Source organism: Parasteatoda tepidariorum, chromosome 8 (assembly GCF_982258835.1).
Source record: "Parasteatoda tepidariorum strain Cologne lab strain chromosome 8, Ptep-v5.0, whole genome shotgun sequence".
Taxonomy (NCBI): Eukaryota; Metazoa; Arthropoda; class Arachnida; order Araneae; family Theridiidae; genus Parasteatoda; species Parasteatoda tepidariorum.
The window spans coordinates 57,900,915-57,927,520 of NC_141762.1; the positions used below are offsets into that span (position 1 = coordinate 57,900,915).

Here is a 26,606-nt window from a genome sequence, read left to right on the forward strand (position 1 = left end):
TAAGAACATTGTTTAAACAAATTTCAGAGCATTTTAGCTTGGGCCGGATAGCCTGGTTGATAGGGCGTTGCGCTTGTGTTCAAGAGGTCGTAACTTTGATCTCCGCAGCCCGAAGACTCCCAGTGTAGTAAATGGTGACTGGTGCACGTCAAATTTTTCGGGTCTCAAAGTCCTCCATGTTGCCATTATAAATCATACCTGTGGGGGGTACTGCAATGGAAATGTAACGTTCTCTGGTTCAGGTCAAAACTACGATCTGTGGATGAATGAATGGTTCCGCCCTATGAGTGGGCTGTGGAGTATGTGCTGCTGAAGTCGTATTCTTGGCCATAGATGGCACCACCGAAAGGCAAGAAATGCACCCTGACCAAAAATTCGCTTAGTATCATCAAGCAGGTTTTCTGGTATAGGCAAGTGAAATTGAAAACAACAACAACATTTTAGCTTTGAAGAGTTTAAGAGATTTTTCTTCGTACCCGGAAATAACAAAATTGATCGAAAAGTAGATCTGTATCAAATTGTTTCTGGAAGAAAAGTTATTGCGAAACAAGTACTTATTCATCACAGTTTAAATTTTTATTTTTAGTTTGAAGGTTTTCCTCCATCTAAACCTAAAAGAGTGTTCCTAATGACAGCAGCAAACCTTGTATATCATTACTTATTTCTTTGTTTCCCAATATTTATTCAATCGGAATTTAGACCACTATGACCATGTTATAATACTTTGAAATGTCTAAAATGCAATTTAAAATAAATTAAAAAACTAATAAAAATTTCTTCATTAATTTCCAAAAAAATATCAACTTTCAGCTTACATTTAACTGCAAAATATCTTACCTAAGAGTTTCCTAGTAGCTTTCTTAACAGTAAAACACTTACCTAACTGTAGGAGGGCAAAGTCTTATAGTTTCAGAAATAACCTGGTCCATATATTGCATTTCTTGGATTACTTCATATGTAATATTTCCCTGAAAATGAAAGAATTTACTTCAGTGAAGTTTCTGTCAGAAATGGTAAATAAGAAAAATCAATAATCCAACTGGTCTTAAAAATTTTATAATGTCGTTTAACTGAAATAAACATTATAATTTAATGCCCCTATGGTTCATAATCCAATAGCATTTTTCAACAAAAAATTCTCTATAGCTAAATTACATCCTACCGACTTTTTGAAAGGTAATGAAGAACTACCAACTAAAGCGTTTTTAGCAAAATATATTAAAGAGTTTTGGACGATTAAAAACTGAAGCTTTCAGATTTTTGGACATTTTGCCATCATTTTAAGAACCTCACAACGTGGGGTAACAAAGGCGGCGTTTCATCTAAACTTCTGAATCACTAATATGTGATGTTGAAAATTACATTAAATCTCATTTGCAAAGAATAATGCATTAAAACATTGTTTCTCAACGGGGGTGTTGGGAGTATGCTGAGGGGCGGTGAACTTGTTTTGGGCGCCAGGGGGGCGTTGGGTATGTTTTGGGTGGTAAGGGGGTGATGAGCATGATTTGTCATTGAAATTTAATTTTAAATTTAATTTTAAATTTTATGATAAAACACAAATAAAACAATACAACACTTACAAATGAAGACTTCCAAATAAAATTATTAAATTAAATTTATTTGATAAAATTAATATTAAAGAAAAAAAAGATTAAATTAATATAATAAATTAAGATTATCTGATACACCTTTTGTACCACCAGTGAAACAAACTTATACGACACCTATTCTCCGATCCGAACTAACACAACGCAGCCAGGGTCCAACTTAGCCTAATTGGGGCCCTCCTTTAAACTATATGGAGTTATTTAAATTTTTCTCCTCATTATACATGAATAACAAGAAAATTGACTAGAAACTAAAATAGCTGTAATGTCCCCCCACCCCACCCTCCAATGGTATCGTTCTGTCCATTTTATTGATTTTCTGACAATTCTATGTCCATCGTGCCGAATGCAGTTTTTTTTGGTTGTCATCTAGCAGCGTAAAATTCACATCCTTGCTGACATTGAGGTGAAATTCAGCTAAATTTTCGAGATTACGATGACTCAATTAAGACCATCAGAAGCTTGCATTTTTGTAAAATGTCGCATTTTGCGATATGCAAAAACATAGGCATTTGATTAGCTAAATTTGTCCATCGTAATTGCAAAAATTCAACTGAATTCCGCACCAGAAAGGCATGGAATTACGAAATATAGATTTCTTGTGTACATACGATAGATTAATGAAGAAGCTAATATAAAACAGAGGGATTTTACACTATACTGATATTCTGTTTAAAAAAAATTCATTAAAGAAGGAAACTTAAAATAAACTTTTAATTCGATTTGGGGGGCCTGGGGCAACTGTCAGTATGTCCCTGCCTTTGTTAGGCTCTGAGCGCAGCGCACGAGTCAGTAGTTTTTGCCTCTGATTTATTCAAGCTATTTCGCGAATGGCTCTGACTCATTCAAGCCATTTGGTGGAAATCAAAGTACATGAGCTTTCGGTATGAATGTTTGATTTGACCCATGCTTCTTATGATGATTTTCGTTAGTTTCCTTACAGTTTCTTCCCCAGTTTTGATTCGATCTCATTGTTTATTTGGCCAGGTATAAGCGCGAATTAGTTCTTTACCATAAATTATTTATTAATTTGGAGAAATAGTTGATTTTATTTCATCGTTTGAATTTTGCTGCCAGCAGCAATGCCGAATAACAAAAAGAAGTGTCATCAATACCGTACCACGTACTTGAGGTTTGGATTTGTTCAATCGCTGTTGAACTCCTAACTGACCATGTGTTTACTTTGTAACAAAGCGAACTAAAGAAACATAAGCGAAATAAAGATTTGTCATTTTTCACGAACAAAGACAAGTTTCTGAAGACACCTTCGGTCTCAGGATTGCTAGCAACCTCATCACAAAAATTCGACGATGGTTCGATAGCTTCTTATGATACATCAAAATTTATTGCTGATTCTGGGAAAGCTCATACAATCGGCGCTGAGCTGACACTGCCGGTTGTCAAGGAAGTTTTAGAAACAGTTTTACACCATCCACCCACATCCAATACAATCAAAAATATCCCTTTAAACAACGATACAGTGAGTGGGATGATGGCGCTCCTGCAATGGTCGATCGACATCGTGGGTTTATCACCCTTTTGTAAAGGGAAATACCAGATATTTTAGCTGTTCATTGCGTCATTCACACACAGCGTTTAGTAGGAAAAAATCTCAACTACCGTTTGCATCAATTATTGCTATATGTCATGTTTGCTGTGAGCAAAATTCGCAGTAATGCTCTCAATGATTGATTTTTCAAACAGCTGTGTATGATGAAGAACTCAATCGCTTGCTACTACACACTGAGATTCTCTGACTTTCCGAAGGCATCTGTCTCAATAGGTTTTGGACTCTTTTCGACTCAGTGATGGAGTTCCTCTAAAACAGAGAGACAGAATGCTAGAATTTAAGAAAGACTTAGGCGGATTTATTTGCGAAGTTTAATGGCATAAATTTACATCTTCATGGCGACGAGTGCAATTTGATCCCTACAAAAGTCAGTCATTTCTGCCTTTCTGAAACAACTCATTTTGTGGAAGCAGAATTTTGGTTGGAATGGGTTCAGCTAAGTCGCTCTGATGATGCACAATAATATTGTCAACACATTGACTCTTTGCACGTGGACTTTTCTGACCGTTTTAAAGATGTTTCGTTCCCTGAAAGTCCCTCAATGGGTTATTGGGTTATGAATCTTTTTGTGAATATTGAAACAGCAGAGGTTTAGACTTATGAGGAATTGGTCGAACTTTCAACAAATGAAACTTTGAAGTGATGATCCTCTCGCAGAATTTTGGCTTCAAGTTCAAAGTAACATCAGTACCCTGAACAGCGGACTATCGATAAAAAATTTTTTAAATGCCTTCCCTTCCTCCTGCCTTGTCGAACTTGAACTTGTTGATCTTGTCACAAAAAAAAAAAGAAATCAGCTCGAAATTGTGCAACGAGAAGACTTCTCACCTCACTAAATGTATTGAACCGAACGTTAAGAAACTAATGTTTCGTTGATATTACTTTTTAGTGTAAAAAATTATTTTGGGTGTTTTTTTAACTATCTAATTAAGAATAAAGGATTCTTTTTAAGCATAGGTTTCTTTGTTGTGTTTTTTTCATTACCGTATCTATTTTAATTTAAACAAATAGACTGCGATTACCCGCAGTGAGAAAGTATGGAGTTAATGTACATATTATTTTTTTAAAAAACCAAACAAATGTAACTCTTAATAAATTGCTTAATGTTGTCTGCTATAATTGAGCACACATCGTTCCATCACCATGCTCTAAATAACAGAATTTACACAAAGGGGGGCGTTGAAATATTTTTGCTGCATAAGGGGGCGGTAACATTAAAAAGGTTGAGAATCTATGCATTAAAACATAGACTTAGTTACTACTAGGAGACAATTTCCCTAAAAGCTTCTTGAGTTGGCAGCCCAGATTACATGGCCTCCTGGTCTTAGCTCATTGAAACTTACATTATGACTTGTCATAATTGCATCTACTTCTTCGATGAGTTTCTCTTGAATGTCCGGATAAAGCGCCAAGAAATATGTAATGAAACATAAAGTGATGGCAGTTGTTTCGAATCCAGCCAAAAATGAGAAGACACATTGTGACACTAACTCCTGTTCTGATAAACCTGAAAAGAAGAAACAAAGAAATAAAACGTTTTCGTGCTTTTACCAATAAATTTAATGGACAGGATCTATGTTAACTTCTTACAAAAAGAACTAAATGAGTTTTCTAATGAACGTACTTTAATAAATAAATATCTAGAAATAAAAGCTACTGTGGAAATATAACTCAGTTTTTTTATTTTAGTTTAACTGTAAAGAATGCATTACGAAGTCACTTCGTTTCTCGAAACATTATATAGAGTTCTCTCTAGGAATAAAAATGGGCAGGGGGCTTCCTCACTTTGAGTTTCGAAAGAGCACTACTCACTTAACAAAGTAAAGAATTCATAAAAATATGCAAATATCGCGTAATAACTGAATGGATTATTTATATTTTAAATAGTAATGCTCACTCATTACCAAAATTTTTAGTTTATGAAAAATAATTAAATGCATGCCAAGTTACAATCTCTGTACATACAAGCATCTCTGCACTTTTTTTTAAAAAAGAAAGTAAGCTAAAAAAAAAAAATTTTTTGAAAAACAGCTTAAAAGCATTTTTCTATAATTTAAACTAAAAATCATTAAAAAATGAACATTTAAAAGTGTACTTTTTATTCTTTCAAAAAAGGTATTTATTTTTAAAAAAAATATTAACATCACTAAAAAATTCATCTACATACCCCCTCAAAAGAGAGAAACTTATAAAAATTCAACCAATGGAGAATTATCCTACTAAAGTAATAGTAATCAGAATTAAACCTCTAAGCACAGATAATTTTAGTGTGTACTTATTATTTTAATAGTTAATTAATTTTTCTTAAAAAGTTAATATGGAAATTCTTTTCATTTTTTAAACATGAATAATTTGAATTATAAGTCACAGTGGTAGTTATAATTAAATAATTAAAGAGATAATAAGTAAACAAAAATGAATTGAGTTTCTACCACTTTTTACATTTATAGTCTCCTGTGAAACCCCGTAAATGCCATCTTATTGGTCGCTACCAATAATACTGGGTTGTCACAGTCTGGAGAAAAAAAAATTCTAATGGAGAGTACTGAACTTTTACGTTCTTCATCTGGGAACATGCCGGAAGTGTTGCTCATTTAACCTTACCCAGTGGGCATCTGTGAACCACAGAGGCGAGCAACATTACCCACCCCGCACTGCCACAGATACCCGTTCATAGGGTGGGCCACATTCACACATCACATACAACAGAGGACAACACATGAAGAGAAACATCCATGCCTGGAGCGGGATTCGAAGAAGAAGGGATTTGAAGAAGAAGTCCGACGAAAAATATACATTGATTTAACTATTGATAGACTTTTGTTATTTAATGAAGCTTTGACAGACTAAAAGCGAAATGAAATTCGTCCATGGCAAAATAATTTTACCGTCTGCTCCCTTGCTTATGTAAAAATAAATAAATACATTTGAAATAAAAGACAACTAAAAAAATCAATAAGTTTAACTATCGATGACCGACTAGAGTATTCTTTTATAACTATCACGATAATACTGCCTTTTCTTACCCCCTCGCTACTCTCCTGTGTATGTCAATCTGGCAAAAAAGGCATTCACATACATTATTAATACAAATACATTTTCCAGGGCGAGACGATGAGGCAACCACAAGCACTTCCACTGGTTCAAGAGGTCCACGAGGGAAAAATGCACAATATTACCGTGATTACAGAGCACGGAAGCGAGCGGAGCAGGAAAAAGAGTCGTTGAATAGAATTAGTGATCCTTCTGCGACTGCTGATTCTTCTACAACTAACGTTGCGAAGTTTAACTTCTTCCGCGCGGAGGGACTCCACGCACTATTTTTTAGCTATATTTTTTTAGAAATTCATAAATAATTTGCAATATTTATATAAGAATGCTTTTAAATTATAGTGGTATTAGTAATGGTAATCAGTTTATAACTTCTTACTCTCATTTTAGTCGATGCAAATTTGTGATAGTGGTTATTGGAATCATCTATATATATATTTCTCTTACACGGCGACAAAAAAAGCCTCATTACAACACCCCGAATGGCAATGCTAGAAAATCGACCAATGATTTCCGCTAAAAATTTCACATGCCAAATCTAGATGATGTGACTCAACATATAGCGCTTTTAAAAACGGAAACTGAAATAACCAAAAAGAGCATTCTAAACAAATGTGATCTCTTCCGAAATTCACCCTATCAGCTGCGGCAAACTCATACTATTAAGCTAGGCAGAAGTGAGTAGTCTTTGTCGATAGATCTCTATTTTAGTATTTTGTCGAAAGCGCTTTTTTTCACGAATTTATATATTACGAAGACGATTTTTGATTTATATCACGAATTTATTTGTTTTATTATTGTTATTAGTTATTCATTGAAAAATGAGTCTCCGTCGTGCTGTCACGCCTTAAGATTTTATACTATAGCACATTTCTGATAGGTTTAACGAATTACATGTCTATTATTTGAATTCAAATTTATTTTAATGACTTAGTATTTACTAAAAAGATTTAATTTTCTTTTTAAAAATAAGTTGTTATATGGATTTGAATGATTGTTTTGAATTCTTAGAATTTTATGGATTTGCAATGTACCTAACTTAGTAGCGAGCGAAGCGAGCTTGGATTGCGAAGCTAACCCTATAAGATTGCGTAGCAATTTTCGGGGGTTGGCGAGCGTTAGCGAGCAGGGGGCACAGCCCACTAGCATATAATATTGTGGTTATGTCTATACACCTTCAGAATTTTCAAAACCATATTTTGGTTATATATTTAAAACATGGAGCAAAATATTCTTACTTTTTCTACGAGCTTCACGTTTGTTATTTTGCTCATCAGTATTGTCCATCATAAACTGAAGAAAGTCATCCGATTTCTGTTTGAAAAAAATTTAAATTAAGAATTAAATAATGATCACAAAACTACCAGATTCAATGTGATTACAATAAGAATCAAAAATTATCTGAAACGCGTAATGCGTGAATAATTTGCACGTAATGCATTACTTACTAAACTGCTCCGTCTTCGTTCTCGTACCACTTCGTTTGTGACATTCACGAAAAACTCCGTTGCTTTTGGTTCATAGACTGAAACTTTAAGCAGTTTAAATAGTTGTGGAAACAAAACTAAAAGTAAAGAAATTCAGTAATAAATGTGGAAATAGCTTCTTTTCATAATTGTTTTTAAAAAAATGAAGATAAATAATAACTAACAGGTCGGCTGTTCAACTTTGGTTATGAAATAAATTGAAATAGGTGTTTGCGTACTTAAAATAATTTTATCTTACAATTGTAAAATCAATTGTTACACAGCTACCACTATATAAACTGTAATAAAAAATCAAAACCAAAATGTGTATAATTAACACCTTGACAAATTAGATTGAATTTTAATCTGTGGAAACAAAATAGATAAGGTTTTTTAACACTGAGACGAGCGCCTTTTAATTCTGCACAGTTTTCTGAGTATAGACATCACCGAAGTACGGCCCGAAAGTCTTCAACAGCAAGTTGAAGAAAATACGAAGAGTTTTCCTTCATGGTAGAAAAAGTCTAATAATCACAACTGTAACCAATTTTTGTCATTATATACTTAAACGAAATTATTCATTCAAAAATTATAGTATATTATCATAAAAAGCAAACAGAGCTCTTAATTAATATTTATATATATATACATAAATATTAATTAAGAGATGGGCAAAATTTTAGGAAGTGATAATACACACCCAAGCAAACAATTTTTATCAAAGAATGCATGGTCGAAAACAAAACGCAAAGGTGCTGGCGCATTTGGAAAGTTGTTTGATGCAAACGTGAAAGCTCCATTCCTGTTGCGAGTTACTGCGCTGCGAGTTATTATTGGCATGTTATGGGAAGAAGGGCTCGTGTGCAAATTTTTCGCCACGATTCATACATAAAAGCTGCTGTTTCAAGTGCTATAATGTCTAAAAATATGAAAAAAATAATTGACTTATTGTGGGGACAGTTGTTGTTGTTAATTTACGTCGCACTAGAGCTGCACAATGGGCTATCCGAAGACATGCCATCACAATTTTGATCCTCTGCGGAAGGGATGGCACCCCCGCTTCGGTAGCCCGACGACCTGCGCGCGAAGTCGAGCACTTTACGGTAGCACAGTTTAACGAGGACCAATACTATTGTGGGGACAGCTGAAGGCTCTTATGTATGAGACTCCCATTGAATCTGCGGAAGAACTTGTTGCCAAGCTTTCGGTCGCTGCAGGGAAAGTTCGTAATATGCCTGGTGTGTTTCAGAATGTTTGCCTATCTTTTCTTCGCCGTTCTACTGCGTGCATAACCGCTGCCGGTCACTGTTTTGAGCACTTATTGTAATCACATGCCATTAAATTTGCTTTTATAACTTAACTTCATCGTTCTTTGTGTGTTTTTGCCTCATGTAAGAACATAAACTTTGACGCGTTTGTTTTCGACTATGCATTCTTTGATAAAATTTGTTTGCTTGGGTGTGAACTATCACTTCCTAAAACTTTGCCCATCTTTCTAGAATCACCCTATATATATATATATATATATATATATATATATATATATATATATATATATATATATATATATATATATATATATATATATATATATATATATATATATATATATATATATATATATATATATATATATATATATATATATATATATATATATATATATATATATATATATATATATATATATATATATATATATATATATATATATATATATATATATGTATATAGTTGAAACAAAGTTTTATGATTTTATTTTAGAGCATTTTGAGGAAGGGGCATTACAACTAAATAAAAAGAAAGTTTTAAATGATGAAAAATACAGTACTTACGGTATAAAATATATCTCCAGTTTATGCCTTTTTCGAACAAATCGGTTGCATTTTTAACAAAGGCATTGCTTGGGTTTCTTTGAGAATCTGTTTTCAATGAGAACGCAGTATTTGTGATAACATCCATTGTAAATGCATTGTAAAATCTGTAAAAATATGCACTATAAGTCTATAATGTAATAATGCAGTTCCAATACGAAAGAAATTAGTCGAATATAAAAAAATCCAATTTAATAAATTATATAAGTAGTTTAAAAATTATATTAAGCTCTTTACAGTAGTAAAAATTTAAAAAAAGAAAACATTAAATTTAATGAAATTCCTAATTGACCACTGCATTTATTGTTCGCAATCTGGAGAATCTGATGCCAATGTCAGTGCCAAAAATGACCTTTTCCGATAACTTACTACTTAACGCCTGCGTAGTATCACACACATTGCGCTTTTTAACTTAGTTTTCTTATAACCTGACTAAAACAAAAAAGTACAAGCATTTTGTGGTCATTTATAGTTCACAATACGAAGAATCTGATGTCATCGTCAGTGCAAAAATAACTTTTTCTGGTAACTTATGAATTAACACTTGGGTAATATCATACTTTTTTAACTTATTTTCTTCAAACTGAAACGTAAAAGTACAAGGCACCCTTCTTTTATTGAATCAAATGTACTAATACGAAGAACTAGCTACTTTTTTCTAAAATAATGAATTTTCCTTGGTACGAGTTATAAATATAATTACTAATAAATTATCTTTATAATATGCATTTAAAAATATATATTACGTTGTATTTAATAAATAATCCTTTTAATACTATTACTTTTTTACGTCTACGGGCTGTCCAATTTTTGCAAAAGCATCGAAGTTTTTGACGCATTCATTTGCACAATATTTAACTTTTTCAGACATCTGGAAAAAAATGCATGAAATTATCACAAAATAAAGAAAATAGAAAGAAACTTATGATAAAGACAAATATAAAATTAAGTTGAAAACAGTATCTATATGCGACTAATTTCAAAAAACAACTTATTTTGAAATCCTGTCTTGTTAACACGTATTTACCTTACAGATAAATTCGTGTAACACATCAATTTATAATTGGTTATGTCGCCAACAGAACGTGTGAGGAGATGACAACTGGGTGAGTGACGTCGACATTCCGGGGAAAGAGAAACGAATTTCATTCTTTCAATGCTGATGGTAAAATTTATTGTGGTCTTCAATTGATTTAGTTGCAAGCTTCTTGTTGATTTTTGTTGTCGGGTATCTAGTTATGAAAATGAGAAGGAAAAAAACCCCCTCTCAAGCAGAAGTTTTTATGAGATGTTAGTGGTAGAATTTTTTGAAAAAAAGAAAAAAAACAGCAATTTCAGCTTAATCATTTGTTGTTTAAAAGAATATTACAATACAAATGCAATCATCTTGTGTGTTTATATCTCTGTATGTAATTGCTTGGGTGTTTCTTAGGTGATATTACAAACATATTTTTCTGTACAAAAATACTGATGTACTTAAAGTGGCCATTAAATATTTCTCAAAGAATATTTTATTTCTTCATCAAAATTCTGGATCAAACATTGAGACAAACTATCCTCCTGTGGAGAATTTTATAATGGAACTTATCCACATTTATGGTTTAGGGAGGGGGAAGGTACGAAAACTTCCCAAGGACAGCTGACGATCAAAGGACTCATCATTGGCTACTTTTCTTAATAACTATCGTTGAACAGCCGAGAAAATTTTGAGTTTACAACTACAAATATTAAATTCCGTAGTTCTGTAATTTTGAACCCAATCGAGAAGACAAGGGAACACCTAGATCAAGTATTGAGAGAAAGTAGTCTTCGTGGAAGATTTTTTAGTGCAACTAACCTGCATTTGCCTTACACGGTGATCAAAAAGCACGAAAACCACCCACAGTTACCCTGACGGCAAACTCAATCTAATCCACGATCTCTCTAACCCACGATCCGTTCGACACAAAGGATAATTTACGTCAGCACTGTGGTCGGTGCGAGCCGGAGGCTGAATTCGTATCGACCAGCCATTTCTGGGATTCGAACCTAGGGCACCTCAGTGGAGCGCTCTCTCCCCTGAGCCAAAAACGGCTCTCTCAAGATATATTGTTAAAGTTTTTTTTATTTGTTTGCTATAGTAATTTTTTTTCACAATTATCGTAAAAAGCATATTTCTGTTTTTCGGTTTATGTCCCGGCAGCAGAAATCCTCCAACACAGCAGCGGGTGCTGCAGATTAATGAACGAGAATTTTTAAAAATAAGAAATTTAAAAGACCAGAAAAATTTTTTGAAATATTTTTAATTTCTAAAAACTATTAATTCGTTTAAAAACAACATAAGGACTTATTCAATTTCTTAAATTTTAATTATTTTATAAATCCATTGATTTAAAAGTGTATAAAATTTTTTAATTAAATTAACACATTTTTAATTTAATTTTGCATTTTATTTTTATCTATCCAATCTGTGCTTATTTTGCTGATTGATACTTCAATAATATGTCTCTACCTGGCCGAGTTAGAGTCATAAACAAATTTAAATATGGGAAAGTTGTACTGCAGATTGACTCTACTACCGGATTAATACGAAACTTTGACTTCGGTTCGACAGTATTTATATTATTATCGTCGACCGTACAGTCATTTTACTGCAAAATGAATGTAAACAATGAAACCCTTGTACTACTTCTTGTGACAATTTTGATAAAAAGAAACCATACTTTTCGAAGATTTATTCAGACCTTTTTTACTTTGAGTGTGCTGAAATTTGGAGCAATAATGCTTCTGACTTTTTTCCACTCTTCGCCATGAAGCATCTGAATAGTTGATTCGGCAATTTCATCTCCAGTATCAAATGTCTGTAAAATCACTTAAGATTTTAAAAATGAAATGAATGAATCATATATATTAAGGAAGTACGGGTGATATTTTACGCTTTTTATTAATGGAAAGACATTTAATGATTTATTATTTGATTTAAATAAAAAAAAAACGTAAGATTTGCTACAACTTTATAAATAAAAGTAAAATTAGACAAAAAATCTGCTTTAAAAAAGAAACTATTATCGAAATCATAAAGAAACCAAGGATTAAGATAATTTGCAAAAGGATTAAACGTTCTTATCATATTTTTAAAAAATTCTCCATACGCAAATGCTCGAATTTCCGCAAAATATTTAATGAAAGTGGTACAGATCTCATAGCAGAAACTTGAAAAAAAAATTATATTTCACCATAAATTTAGACTTGACTGATGGGGCATTTAAACCATTCGCAATTAGTGGTGGTTAAAATCAAACTTACAAAATTGAGACTTTTACATTAACCGATATAGCACCACGATCGGGTTATGGCACATCATCTGCTATATCAGAGATCATCATCCACGCGGTTTTTGCAAATAGTTCTCTCAACAATTCAAAAAGTGAACCAGTTGTGCGCATGAATCCAAATTTTATTTTAAAAGTAATTGAGAGAAATGTAGTGTACATATTTAAGAATTGAATCCATGGTGGTTGACAAGTAAATAAGACAAACAAATTATATTCATAAATTATAAAATTTTTTTGACAAATATTTGTAATCACTTTCTTATTTTTACTAAATTTTTTTATTAAATGGTTCTTTCGAAAACTGGCTAATCTTCATGGTGGTCTGATCGGACTACCTTTAAGAAACCGTGGGCAGGCTGTGTCCGGTCAAATAATCTTGAGCAAAATTGCCACAACTGGTTATTCTCGTTGCTCTTAAGCTCAACCAAAGGCAAGCACCATTAAAATTTGTTTAAAAGCACAAAAAGTTGTATAGCTACCAATTTGTACTGTCTTGGAGAAAATTTTTACTAATTGATAATAAAATCTTTAAACTAAAGTAGATCGAATTTTCATAAAATTGAGATTCTTCGCTTACACTTAAATGCTTAAGCGTTTAACCAAAATATCTATTGCAGAAATTTTTGAACTGTTATTTAGTTGTAGAAAATAAATCAATATTATTACAATGATAATTTATCTTCTGAAAAGTTCGCACCTATTTTCGATTGGTGGAGCTCCCAAAGGTGTGCCAAAAATACTCAAGTTGTAGCAAAATTTTTACTCTAAAATAAATTTCTTGTTTTCAAAAATAGATTATTAAATTTTCTTGATCACCACAAAAATTTGGACACTTATTACGCATGTGCAAGTCTGATGTATGCTATAAGATTATTATCTCAACTGAAACAGTTGAAAATCAGGAAAGGAGTGGACTTGAAAAAGAAAGAAAATTGGAAATATTGAGCATTTGGGAGCTTTGTGCCAATCTAAAATCGGCACGAACTTTCCGGGTGACCCAATAATTTTATAAACGAAGATTTTTACGTAGATTCATAAATGCATTTACCACTGAAATTGGTAATTACACAACGATCATTCAAATTATAAGCCCTGAAGTAAGCATCTCTAAAGAAAATCGAAAGAGCAAGTTTTTTAAATTTTCGTTACCAAAAGCCACTATCAAATAAATAAGGGAATCTTCTTTTACTTTATAGAGTTATTTTTTTCATAATATTTGAAGCGATAGTAATTTTCTCAATATTTCATTTTTGATTTAATAAATTTAATTTACAACGATTTTGACCATCATAATGTATAAACAATTTGAACAAATAGATAATAACTGATATTTGTACAAAAAGTTTTTAAGAGGAGGCAAAGTTGAAATTAAGCTTGCCTTGTTGTCTTTCTCTGCGACGTTAAATGTTGTAAGCTTAAACTTCCAAGTTGGCGCCATAATTAGTAGTGATGTTAAATAACCTTTTCGAAAGAAATGGTAGAGGATAAGAATTCACAATAAATTCATAATTTTTAATGCGACAACCTCTTCCTTTTTAAAAATAATCTAACCATTTTTAAAATAGTAATATTATGACTTTTTTAATAGTTTTGTTACTTTAAAATTTTTTACTTCAATTATCTCAACAATGTTGTTACCACACATCTCATAAAATAAAGAAAAACGGTAACATACTTGTGAAATAAATTTCTTAAGAGGTGGCAAAATCAAAATTAAGTTTACCTTATTTCTTTTCCTCTACCACGGAAAATACAGTGAGCTTAAATTTTCAGGCTGGCGCAGCACTTTGTATTGATGTTAAATTATCCTTTTTGAAAGGAATGTTTTGAAATCTTTTTTAAGAATAGTTTACTATATTTTGCTTAAGAATCCAGAAAGTGTACAAAACTAGTTACAAATTTAATCAAAAGATGGCGATGTTTATTGAAAAACTATAAAACAAGGTTTTCTCCTGCATGTCAAACCACTTCAACTGAAAGATTTGTACAGGTATACATCAGTTTGGTCTTCAGACTGAACCGCGTCAAATAATGTTAGTATAAAAAGTATTCTATTAAAATTTTTTCCAATTTGAAACGACATATCTTAGCAAACTTTGTAACTAATTTTAAAACAACGCGAATGAGTTTCTGTTTTTCGAAGCAGTACACAGCAAACTGCACATTTCTCTGTCTCTTCTAGTTTTTCTTTCATTGATTTTTCAAATCGTTTTTCATTGTTGGGACATACGGCACATTCTGTAATAAAATTGATTCAACTCAATATTTTCTTACCCAAGTATCAGTGAAGTAGTTGAAATCTTTAACGATTATCTTTCGTATGAGTTGAGGATCACCAACAGACAATACTGGAAGAGATCCCTCAAAATAACTGTAACAAACAAATAGAATAGGAAGGTAAAAATCTAAGAAATGACCATCATGTAGTACAAATCCATGTATAATCAAAAAATCCCAAAAAATAAAAAAAGTGGACAGAGTATACTTTGTAATACGTAGATGGCGGACTCACTGGCTAAAGATGCTTCTTTGGAACCTCTACAGAAAGATCTACCTTCCACTTTCAAGAAGGTCTTTGCAGAGTCCAAAAAAATTGTTTATGGACCTCTGGAGGGTTCCTCCTCCGCATAGTTGGTATTTCAGAAAACGACCTGGAAGTGCCTTGCTTTTTGAGGGACCTAGAAGCCAGCAGACTTGTTTATCTCGCTTTGCAAGTGGTCACTTGAGGTGTCTCTCGTATGTTCAGGGGCAAAAGACTTTTGGACTTTGCACTAAATGTAGGACTGCTCAGGCTTCGCCCGAGCATATTCTAAACTGTATCGATTTTAAGATCGACGAGGTTTTTTCAAAACCCCATCTGTTTCTAGACTTCCTGGACATTTTTGGACTTATGGAATTGGTCTAATTGGGATAGGCCTCTTGGGGATTAGAAACAACAACACGTAGAGTAAAAAAAAAAAAAAAAAGTGGGGAAACGTGAATAGAGATAAAAGTAGTACGGAAACGGACACACTATAGTTTCGATCCGTAATGCCTCCTTAAACACCAAATGTGTTTAGTGTTTAGACACTAAGGAAGTAATCAAAAGACATTTCTCTTTTTTTTCCAATACCCACCTGTGTTAACATCCGTTAATTCGGGCATATACAGGGCGATTTTGTTTGCCTCTCTTTCAGGGGCACCATATTAGGTGGGCAAACGTCACTCCCACAGTGAGAACAGATAGTACAGAGAAGGAAAGAACATCCATGCCTTGCCCGGGATTCGAACCCAGAAGCTTTCTGATGCAAGGGCATCAAAAGACATTTTAAGGGAAGTAAAAGTCATTTGATGTTTAGAAATTAATGAAGTTCTTTTTTTATGGAACTGAAATTACAGTATGTTGATTCTCAAGACCTATCAGACGTGAATGAACGAAAAAGTGATTTGAAACATAAAACATGACAAATGACAACAAAAAGTGGAATATAAAAGTGAATAACATTACAATTAAAGAAACTGCAGCAGCTAGGAGGGAAAAAATAAAAACGATTAAAGAAAAAAAGATGAAAAATCAAAACAAGAGACACTACTGTAACTTAAGTGAAGTGGGGCAAATCAGGATAATAAAAAAATTTGTCATGCTACGGAGAAGTAGAGAGGAACTAATGCCGTTAACAAAGGAATCAGCATTAATATGAATAAAACAAGATTCCAGAGAATCCAAATGAGTTGATGTAGTGGGGATGGAAATAACTTGGCATTGTCGAAAGTGAAATTACGCCCAAGATTTCAACAATGCGCAGAAATTGATGGTTGATTGATGGTTTTCTATCTTGCTCCTTAAGTATTTTTAGGCCTGTTAACAAAATTAAATTTAACTCTCGTAAAATTCCTATCAGTATTGAAAACCATTGGGGCATTTACCACACACTTTGCCAGTACGATATTTACTACATCGGACAAACCTAAATGGGTTAAGCTAAACGGTTTTTATATTTAGCGTAAGACATGCATAAAGAATATTCATGAATACGTCATTTTCGCTTCAATTTAATATTTTTGAATTTTATTAAATTTAGAAATCTCATTTAACATTAGTGGAGATAACGTTAAAAATCTTGAGAAAAAGAACTTGTTTTCGCGAAAATAAATACGCATGTAATAGTTTTACATGAACAAATCCTGAAAATTTAAGCAAAATCTAAAATATCGAGTATCCAATCTTGTCTAATATTTAAAAAAAACGGACTCATAGCATGAAACGTTCCTGGAAATAGTAGTTGATAAACCAGATGAATCTCCATTGCGTTGAAAAGCTAATAACCACTATAACAATTTAAGAGACCCGGGGATGCTCTTCCTTTTAACTTATTTCACTTTTCAGCATTTACTAGCTTCATCAACTGATTTGGTAGGATTTTATAGACTCTGTTTAAAGTTTTTTAGGTTGTGGTCGCCCTGAGTGAGGCCCTCTTATAGTTAGAAAAATAGTAAAAATAGTAAATATTTAATGTTAGCTTGGTGAAATTTTGCTTCAATAGTTGTTTTTACACGCTTAATCGAAAGAAGTAATCCATGCATTTTTACACAAAATATGAAATAAGCATTTAAATAATAATATTCCGTAACGGTCGCAGTTAACTGTTGTGAGTATTTTTGCAAAAGATTTCTTTCAAGCATTATTATAAAAATTTACAGAATGAAAATTTCGTCAATTGCTCAAATGTTAGAAAGTGTGAACCTTTTCATTTTTTGCAAATTGTATAAAGTAACTAATTAAAGGTTTATTAGGGTTTCATCAGGGCTCGTTGTGTCCTTAAAAATTTTAGAAGTGGTAGCAAAAATTAGAAAATAGAAGTATTTTTATAAGACAGTGTCCACCACCGCACTTAATATTTCTAAATTAAGCATATTTAGTTACGAAAACACAGATTTTGTATATTTATTATTAAAGTTAATAAAAATTGATTTCTAATTATTTAAATATTAACACCACTTTTTAATTTTTAAGGACTATTCGAAAGTTGGGTTCATTAGTTAATTCTTTGAAAGTACAATAAACGTAGTAGTAGTTTAAGAAAAGAATAAAATATTCTATGTCCGTTTGTTTTAAATTAGTATTTCAAGCTATGATCACTTTCTTAACGCACTTTTTTAATGTCCAAAATAAAAAATATCGTCAATTGTTTACTTAGTATTAACATGCTATGTAGTTTGGCTATGTTAAAAATAGTAAGTGTTTTCTTTAAGACATTTCTATTCTATCACAAATCCATTGTTTGGATGTTCGACAACAACAGAATTTTATAATTCGCTTTTCTCTTTTAATGGTTATTTCCTTTAAAAAATTCAGATATTTTATAAAATAAATAAAGTTTTAATCTTACCCATAAAGGGAACCATATTTTTTGTACCTCTGAATCTCAAGCTCATGTACAGGCTGAAAAATCATAAAATAAATAAATGTAATAAATCTTAATATTTTTTATTTTTTTATTATTTATTCACTTTATTTATTCACTTTATTCACTTACTTTATTTATTTATTGCATAAATAAAACTCTTATGTCATGAAGAAAAGTTCCTGTAACAGGTACGTAGATATTGCAATTATTAAAACCTAATAAAAAAGTAATATTGTATAATAAATAAAAGGAAGAGTTGGCTTGTCATTGCGTCCAAGTGTCTCTCTTATAATTCCAGAACCATTTATGCTAGTGTCCTGGAATTTAAACAGCGAGTGCAAACGGCAATTCTTGCCTTTGATCAGTAATATCATTGCTGTTGTTGTAGGTCATTAATGCAATAGGGATGCGATTCTTCTTGTTTTCCAGTGACGCCATCTATGGCCAGGAATTTGACTTCTTACACACATACGAGGACAAATTCACACACCATCCATCCGCAAATCGTAATTTTGACCTACACCAAAGCACTAACAATCTCCGATCTAGAAGTCCCAGAGAAATTTATTAGTTTTAGAAACTTGGAGGATTCTGTGACCCTGACAGATTTAGCATGCACCGGTCAACATTGTGTACACGGAAGTCTGTATCAGGTGGGAATCGAACTCACAACCGCTTGGACATCGGGCCAACTCTCTACCAATCAGGCTATCCCGGCCAGTAATATCGTTAAAAATTAGAGCACTCGCCTTCCAATGAGGTGAACCGGTTTCAAATCCCAGTATAGATGGTGGATTCGAATTCCACACCCGTTTCGCACAGATCACAGTGCTGGCGAAAACTATCCTCAGTGGTAGACGCATTGTTGATTAGAGTCCCCTTGCAGTGAGGTAAACAGTGGAAGGGTTCCCTATTTTTTCTCTCCACGCAACGCAAAAAAGAGTTAGTTCCAAAAAAAAGCTGCCGTCTGGCTAACCGTGGAAGGTTTTTGTTGTTATCCCCTCCATGTAAAGCAAATGCTGGTTAGTTCCATCAAGAAGTCGTCCATGAAGGCAAATTTCTATCAATACTTGATCCATGAGTTTCCTTGTCTTCTGGGTTGGGTCCAAAATTACAAGGCTACGGAGTTGAACATCGGGGTAGTCGTGAATTTAAAATTGGGTGGGCTGTTCAACGCCGGTTATAAAATAAAATAAAATTAGTTCGTTCGGCAGGAATGTTTGAAAAGTTAATTTTTTGCACAGATTTGATGTTACATAGTTACAAATTAAACTACAGATTCCTTTTTTTTCCAATTATTTAAATGACTAGGATGATTCTCTCCCTACTCGCTCTGCTTGTCAGCTCTCGTAATTGTGTCTCATTCATCTCTGTTTATTTCTTTATAAACGTCAATAGTATCTTTAAAAAAGCAGAACATTTTGGTTTCAAAATGTACAATTATTTTAGCTTTGTGTAAGAAAATGTTGTTAATATTAACGAAAATGACGATATATGAAAAATAATCTTTTGTACCTACGAAATATAAATTAGAGGATTTTGTAACTAAGGAACACATATTTTATACCAAAAGAATAAGAAATATAGATGCTAATTTCACTCGTTGAAAAGATTTATACCAATTTAAATATGGAAAGGTTTTTATTGCTATTCATTAAATTTTTTAAATTTTTTTTATTTGCGAAAGTTTTACTGCGAATGAAGATCTGGCAACGTGTAGTATCGTCCTATTGCTACTTTTGATTGACATCTACTCAATTACGAGCTGATAAAATGACGATCTCACGAGGGAAAAACAAATTTCCTTCGATAATGTATAAATAGTCAATATTTAAAAAAAAAAAAAAAAAAAAAATTTAAAAAAATTTCTAAAAAAATTACGGAAATGCACTAAAATTTACAATAACATTCGAACAAATTGGAATTTTGGAAGAAGAAAAATATTATTTTAACTAGTTTATCAGTTAATAATTCTAGAACTAACAGTTGAGTTGAATTTCGTTATCCAATCGAACTTCTTGCACATTTTTCTACACACCTTCATGATTTCAAGTTTCTAATTGTTAGAGATTTTGAGCAGTAAAACAAAATTCAACGGGGAAAAAAGCATTTAAAATTGCAATAACTTTGTAACAAATTGGAATTTCGAAAATAACTCTAAACAAATGTGGCCTTTTCAGCATGCAAAATTTCAACTTTGAGTTGCATTTCCACAGCCTGTAGAGTGGCACGTATGGTATTTTTTACAAGTTTAACAGTTGATAATTCTTCAACAAATTATCGATTGTTATTTTATATATTCCATCGTTATTCTTGTACACTTTTCTTACACACTAGTAATTTTCAGTTTCGTCTCATGGTTTTTTGCTCGGCTTTTATAATATATATGTATATATATTATAAAAGAAAAAGTAATAATTCTGATCACAAAAACAAAACAAAAATTTATTTCACTTTGGTAGCATGATTTAAACGTTTATATTTTTCCCTTATGTAAAATTTATTTGTTATATGTTAACTATCACAATGTTTAAATTAAAAGCATTTAAAAGGCATAATATTAAATTATATTAAAAGATCTACATATAGAACATTTTTGGAGTAATAAGTTAGGTGCGTTTTACACGAACAAAACCACAACGTATAGGTACCATTATACATTTCACCTTGAAACAACATTTCATGATGAATAAGCAAAGGCGTACTCATCCCACAAGAAGAAGACAAATGTGGTCATTAAAAGAATTTGAAAAATAGAATTTGATTAGCGACATTTAAAAAAGAATTATAATCTGCTTATTTTTGATACGCATACCACTTTAATAATATTCCGTTGCAAATTGACAACCATGCACCATCAATAACCTCTTTTTGTTCCTAACAAGAAAAAGGGTAAAGAACTTAAAGAAGATACACAAAGGATCGTAAATTGTATAGTATAAGAAGTGTCTATAACAATTCGATACTCGAATGATTTTGCTATTTACCACATTAATAACCTCATAACATAACAGGAACATAAGAGTTAAATAAGAATCGCTCTGGTTATTATTAAAAATTATTTATTGTTTAATTGTTATATAAAAGTTTATTTAGATATACATTTTAACACTATAATAAAAATTAATATACCTTTTTTACAATATCTAAAAATGCTCCAAATATTGATTGAGGTTTCACTTGAAAAATTCCTTTAGACTTCCAATAATTTCGAATTCTGTAGTTATACCTAGAATATATTAGCTTTCAGTTTCATTGCAGTATGTTACAAAATTATCATTCTATATATCACTCATTTAGGGTATACTGCATGAAATGAATAATTTTAAAGTTGTGAAGCAACATAAGTTATATTTTATAATAAGTTATATTTTCTCAAATAAATGAAAAAGTTAAAAAAATGAGTTAGTTTCACACAGCAAACGATTTTTTTAAGGATTAAGTATAAGACTACATATTTCTTTTTTCAAAATCTTTTGCTTTTTCGATTTTTTTCTTCTTTGCAAATCGTAAACTGTCACTTTACCTTGCAAACAACGCAAATGATAATATTATAAAGAAAATGAAAATTTAATTTGCTAGTTTTCATAAGAAAATTCACTATGTCTCGCCTAAAAGAATTATTATATCTGAGCTGAAGTTCTGAGGATTTGCTTTCTTAAAGGCTCTGGGAAGTCGGATCGTGAAATATGTAAGTTAATTAAACCTGTAAAAACTGCTGTTCATAACGTTTTAGGCAAAAAATCATTCCAGCAGGAAGCGTAAATTCGAATAATAGATACATTCTCAAACTTCCAATGAAACAGAACTGGTCTATGCAAATCATGCATTTATATGTCTTTCTGGTTTTTTCTTTTTAATTAACCGTCAATTTTTTGGCACCTCATATGCCCATAAATGTAAAATGAATATGCATTTAATGCAATGAATGCATTGAAATGTATAAGTAATCTTGTATGATGAAGTTCCATTAAAATATTTTAAATTTTGAAAAAAAAAGAAGGAATTAAATTTTGAGATGGGCTAGAAGTTACCGCAATACGTACTCATTTACTCTTTGTTTTCTCTATGCTTTAATGACTATACAGCTCATGGCGTTATTGATTTTTTTGAATCATTTTCCTCAAGTCAAATTTCGAAAACATAAATAGAAGCGACAATTGTCAACTGAATATTAATTTTACAGTATAAGTTATGTTGCTTGTTTTAAGAAGGAATGTTTGAAAATCTTTTAGTACTTACCATATAAATAAAGCTAATGTAGATGTAAGCAAAAGTATTTGAATGGGAACTGTATGGCCAGTTTTAATTTGCGTTATGGAACTTTGAATGTCTTCAAATGTTCGAGATGTAATTGAAAACATTTTATTTGGAAACCAGATTCAAACTTCTCATCTAAAATTCGAAAATACCGTTCGTGTTCTCACTGATCTTCGCTACTGTCCATCTATAAATTTCGCTTTAATTTAAATGGTTTTAAAACAAATAATTACTTCTAACATATGATTAATGGGAGTTTTTATGACAAGTATTTGTATAAAAATATATTTGTTTCACTAATAATAAGTTTATAAACATAAGTTTAGCAATAGTTAATAATATTAACGGGAAGGGAAGTAATTTTTGAGAATAATGACTTAAAAGATTGTAAACCAAATGAGTCACAAGAGTTAATACAATATATGCTATTAAAGGGAGAAATTCGGTTCTCAAATTACTAAATATTCAATAAATATCTTTAAAAAAGAAGGTAAAAATAATAAATATACTACTGATATAAATACATTTTCCTTTCACTTGCGTCAGAAATCCATTTTTACAAGTTAAAAGTAAAATTTGTCCTTAAAACCAAAATAAAAACATATTTTGAGAAGCGTCAAAGAGGGAAAATACATAAAATTGTATCAAAAATATAAATAAGATATAAATAAGATAACAAATTTAGCTTTGCTTACTTTTTAATTCTAACATATCTAACCTGCATTAGTTCTAAGTATATCTCTACAAATCATAAAAATGCAATTCATTCTTTTTTCTTTTTTTCTTTTTTTTTTGCCGTTTCGTACATTCTTATTGGACAGAAAAATCACGCGCTTTAATTATTAATAATCAAAGAAGATTGTGATGCTTATATCAAAGATCAGTTTAAATTTGGTAAAAATTATTAACCTGCAAATTATTTATCTACACCTTATTCAAAGGTATATATCAGCATTATTTATTTACCATACATCATATCTCTTATCTTCTTTATAGAGGGCATCCGCGGGTCAAGAAATAATTAAATGGTTTTAATAAAAAAGAGCTTAGCTTCGATCATTTAATTATTTAATATACTTGTGATAACCACTGTATGCTATTCTCTAAAAAAGAAATATACATTTTATTCACAATGCTTAATATTTAAAAAAACTTGAGCTACCACTTTTTTCTTTTTCTAAAAAAGGAACTGTTTTATTAATATAAATGATCCTAGCAACCTTTAAAATGAGCTGTTTCTTTTACAAAAAGAAATTGATTATTTTTGAATATGTTGAATATTTTTGAGATTTGTTATGCGGTAGCAAGGCCTGTCTACCATAACATATTAATGGTATAAATATTTAAATTTGCAGAGACTCGAAGCAGTGCTTTTTTTAAAAAATTTAACTGGTAAATATCAATATGAGAGAATAAAATACGTACTACCACATTTTTTACGTAGGTGTTTCTTATATATATACCACTTTTTTTTTGTAACAGTGCATTATGAGTTTAAAAGACGCTTGGCACAGAAGGGGAAATGTTCCCAGTGGATTAACAGTAATTATTGATTTTAGCTTCTTCGCCTTATAACTTTAATCCAGCTTGAGAATTTTTTTTTAATAATTCTGTGCATGCGTTACCACTTATAACTTGAACCAGATTTTACAAAGCCTCTTCAAGCAATTTTGAAATTTTTAAATCAAGTTTTTGATTAAAGTTTAATAAATTCTAAGCTTAAAATTTGAAACTTTACAATACAGCATACTGAACGTGATTTCGCTATACAAACTTGGCAATAAATCATAAGCATTGAATTTAAGAAAAAAATATTACATTTTGAATCTTGATATATTAGTATGAAACTTAATAAAACATCATAAGCATGGAATTTTAAAAAGAATTTTGGCTTATTGAATGTTAGTATGATGTATGCAACTTAATAATATACATTCATTAAAGGCATGGAATTTCATAAAAAAAATTATGGTACAATAAATCTTGATATGTTAGTATGAGACTTGATAACACATTATAAGCATGGAATTTAACAAAAATTATGGTGTAATGAATATTGATACGTTAGTATGAAACTTAAAAATACATTATAAGCAAGAAATTTGATTTTAAAAAAATTTGGCATATCGAATCTTGATATACTGGTTTGAAACTTGATGATGTATCATGCGGCGATATATTCCAGATATCCTTTAAGAAAATCCTCAACAATGTGAACTCTATGTAGCTCCGCACTATTATCCATAAAAACGAAGTCTGAACCAATAGCGAACTGGAACTACCTCATATGGGCTAACACACATATATTAATATATTCCACTCATCAGCTCGCAATTGGCCACTGAATATTTAGGGCTGGCGAGTAAGTTTTGTCTTATAAAATGCTAAGTCTCAAAATCAAGCTAGCATGTTTTTCCTATAGTTGTGTGCTTTCAGTTGACAAATGATGAAAATAAGAGGCAAAATAGTTTAACACTTTAAGAGGGATATTAACTAAATATGCAAAAATGTGCATCAGAGAAAAGACTGCAATCTATATCAGCAAATATGTTAATATCCCTACATGTTTTTGACGCCTTGGCATAAAACATGTTAAAATATATATTATTTTGACAACGTTCCCCCAAAATCTTGAATTTTGGAAAGAGGAGTTATAGAAATTTTGCAAATATTTAAACCCCTAAGCCGGGACAGCCTGGTCAGTGGGGTGCCGGGCCCATGTCCAAGAGTTCGTGGGTTCGGTCCCCTCCGGTCGAAGACTCCCCGTGTAGTGAATGGTGACTGATGCACGTTAAATCTGTCGAGTCTCAAAGTCCTCCATGTTCCCATAACAAATCAATACCTCTGGGGGTACCGATCCAGGAGTTTCCTTGTCTTCTGGATTGGTTCAAAATTACAAGGCTACGGCGTTGAACATTAGTGGTCTTTTCTATGAACAAGTAGATGTGCTAGCAGAGTGGACAAAATTCAAGTCTTCTTTCGTTTCTGCTGTTTCGTTTCGATGCTGAAGAATTTTAAAAGTGAAGAATGTTGAGCGAGATTTCCGAATATACTCCAGATAATAAAATTTTCAGCTTCCTGTGAGAAAGGATGATCTGCTCAGAAATTTTAAACAATTGACCCCTTACCATTAACAGAATTTGATGCTAAGCCTAAATGTAACAATGGTGTTTCAGTGTCGAAAGACGGCAGTATAGAAGTATGAAGTTTTAAAAGTAGGGGGAAATTTCTGATATTTTAATATTTTGGTATTTTTTATACTTCGATGACTTATAATAACAAGAGACTATTAAAACTTTTTTTAAATTAATATCAGTGTTTTTAACAATACGTTCCTCAGTTTTTTATTTTCTACATTCTTTTATGATTTGCGCAACAAAAAGTCCTTCATTTGCTGTAATAAATGAAAATTAGTAATTAGAACAAGAGAGAAATTTAAATATTTTGTTTTCAAATTTGTTTTTAAATTTTTAGTCACTTTTTATATTTTCTGCAGCACGACCCCGTAATTTTAAGAAATTGCTGCATCCTTGTCGCATAATATATGTTTATGCGCAGTTTACTGGGCTGTTATAAGTACACAATACTATTTGTACCAAGCACGATACTTCTATTGATTTAAATTACAATAGTTTCTTTTTAATAGTTTTTCCCAAAAAACTGCATTACGATGTTTTATTATCTTCCTTTTTTGTTTACTTGTATAATACTAATTATATTTCTTTAGCTTAAAGCGAATACAGCCAATATTAATGTTTCATGAGAAAGTTGTGCTTCCGTCTGTTGGAGATCATAACTTTAATCAGCGATGAAAACGAAAGTGAAAATTTAAAATAATTTTCTGGCAAATCTCGTATTATGAAAATCTAATTTTTATATTGAATTATTAGTTTCTTGGATTTAAAAAAAGATTTCCAACATTTTTAAGTAAGTTTTTTGAGTATTTAGTAACATATTTATCAAACATTCTACAGGAATGTTCTAAATTAAATAAAGCTAAAACTGAAAGAATATTTTTATAAAAGTTTCAGCTCATCAATAGCATACTTCAATGATTAAAACTTCCTTTCTTAG

The 26,606-nt window shown here is 31.4% G+C and overlaps 1 protein-coding gene across 3 annotated transcripts in view; it reads right to left on the reverse strand.

Moving 5' to 3' along the window:
* LOC107450814 (cytochrome P450 3A24) overlaps positions 1-22,736 on the reverse strand; it is a 28,372-nt gene extending 5,636 nt beyond the window's left edge. The window contains exons 1-11 of one of the 3 annotated variants that reach the window (XM_071181338.2): positions 22,515-22,736; positions 21,405-21,501; positions 18,255-18,307; positions 15,160-15,256; positions 12,304-12,411; positions 10,354-10,442; positions 9,533-9,678; positions 7,680-7,795; positions 7,470-7,545; positions 4,524-4,687; positions 880-968 (exon numbers count right to left, since the gene is read on the reverse strand). In XM_071181338.2, the coding sequence (XP_071037439.2) occupies positions 880-968; positions 4,524-4,687; positions 7,470-7,545; positions 7,680-7,795; positions 9,533-9,678; positions 10,354-10,442; positions 12,304-12,411; positions 15,160-15,256; positions 18,255-18,307; positions 21,405-21,501; positions 22,515-22,636 (1,157 nt within the window). In that variant the 5' untranslated portion in view covers positions 22,637-22,736. Of the gene's footprint in view, positions 1-879; positions 969-4,523; positions 4,688-7,469; positions 7,546-7,679; positions 7,796-9,532; positions 9,679-10,353; positions 10,443-12,294; positions 12,412-15,159; positions 15,257-18,254; positions 18,308-21,404; positions 21,502-22,514 lie in introns of all 3 variants that reach the window. The other 2 variants (XM_043043211.3, XM_071181339.2) reach the window with 2 other exon arrangements.
* Between the last annotated feature and the right edge of the window lie 3,870 nt (positions 22,737-26,606).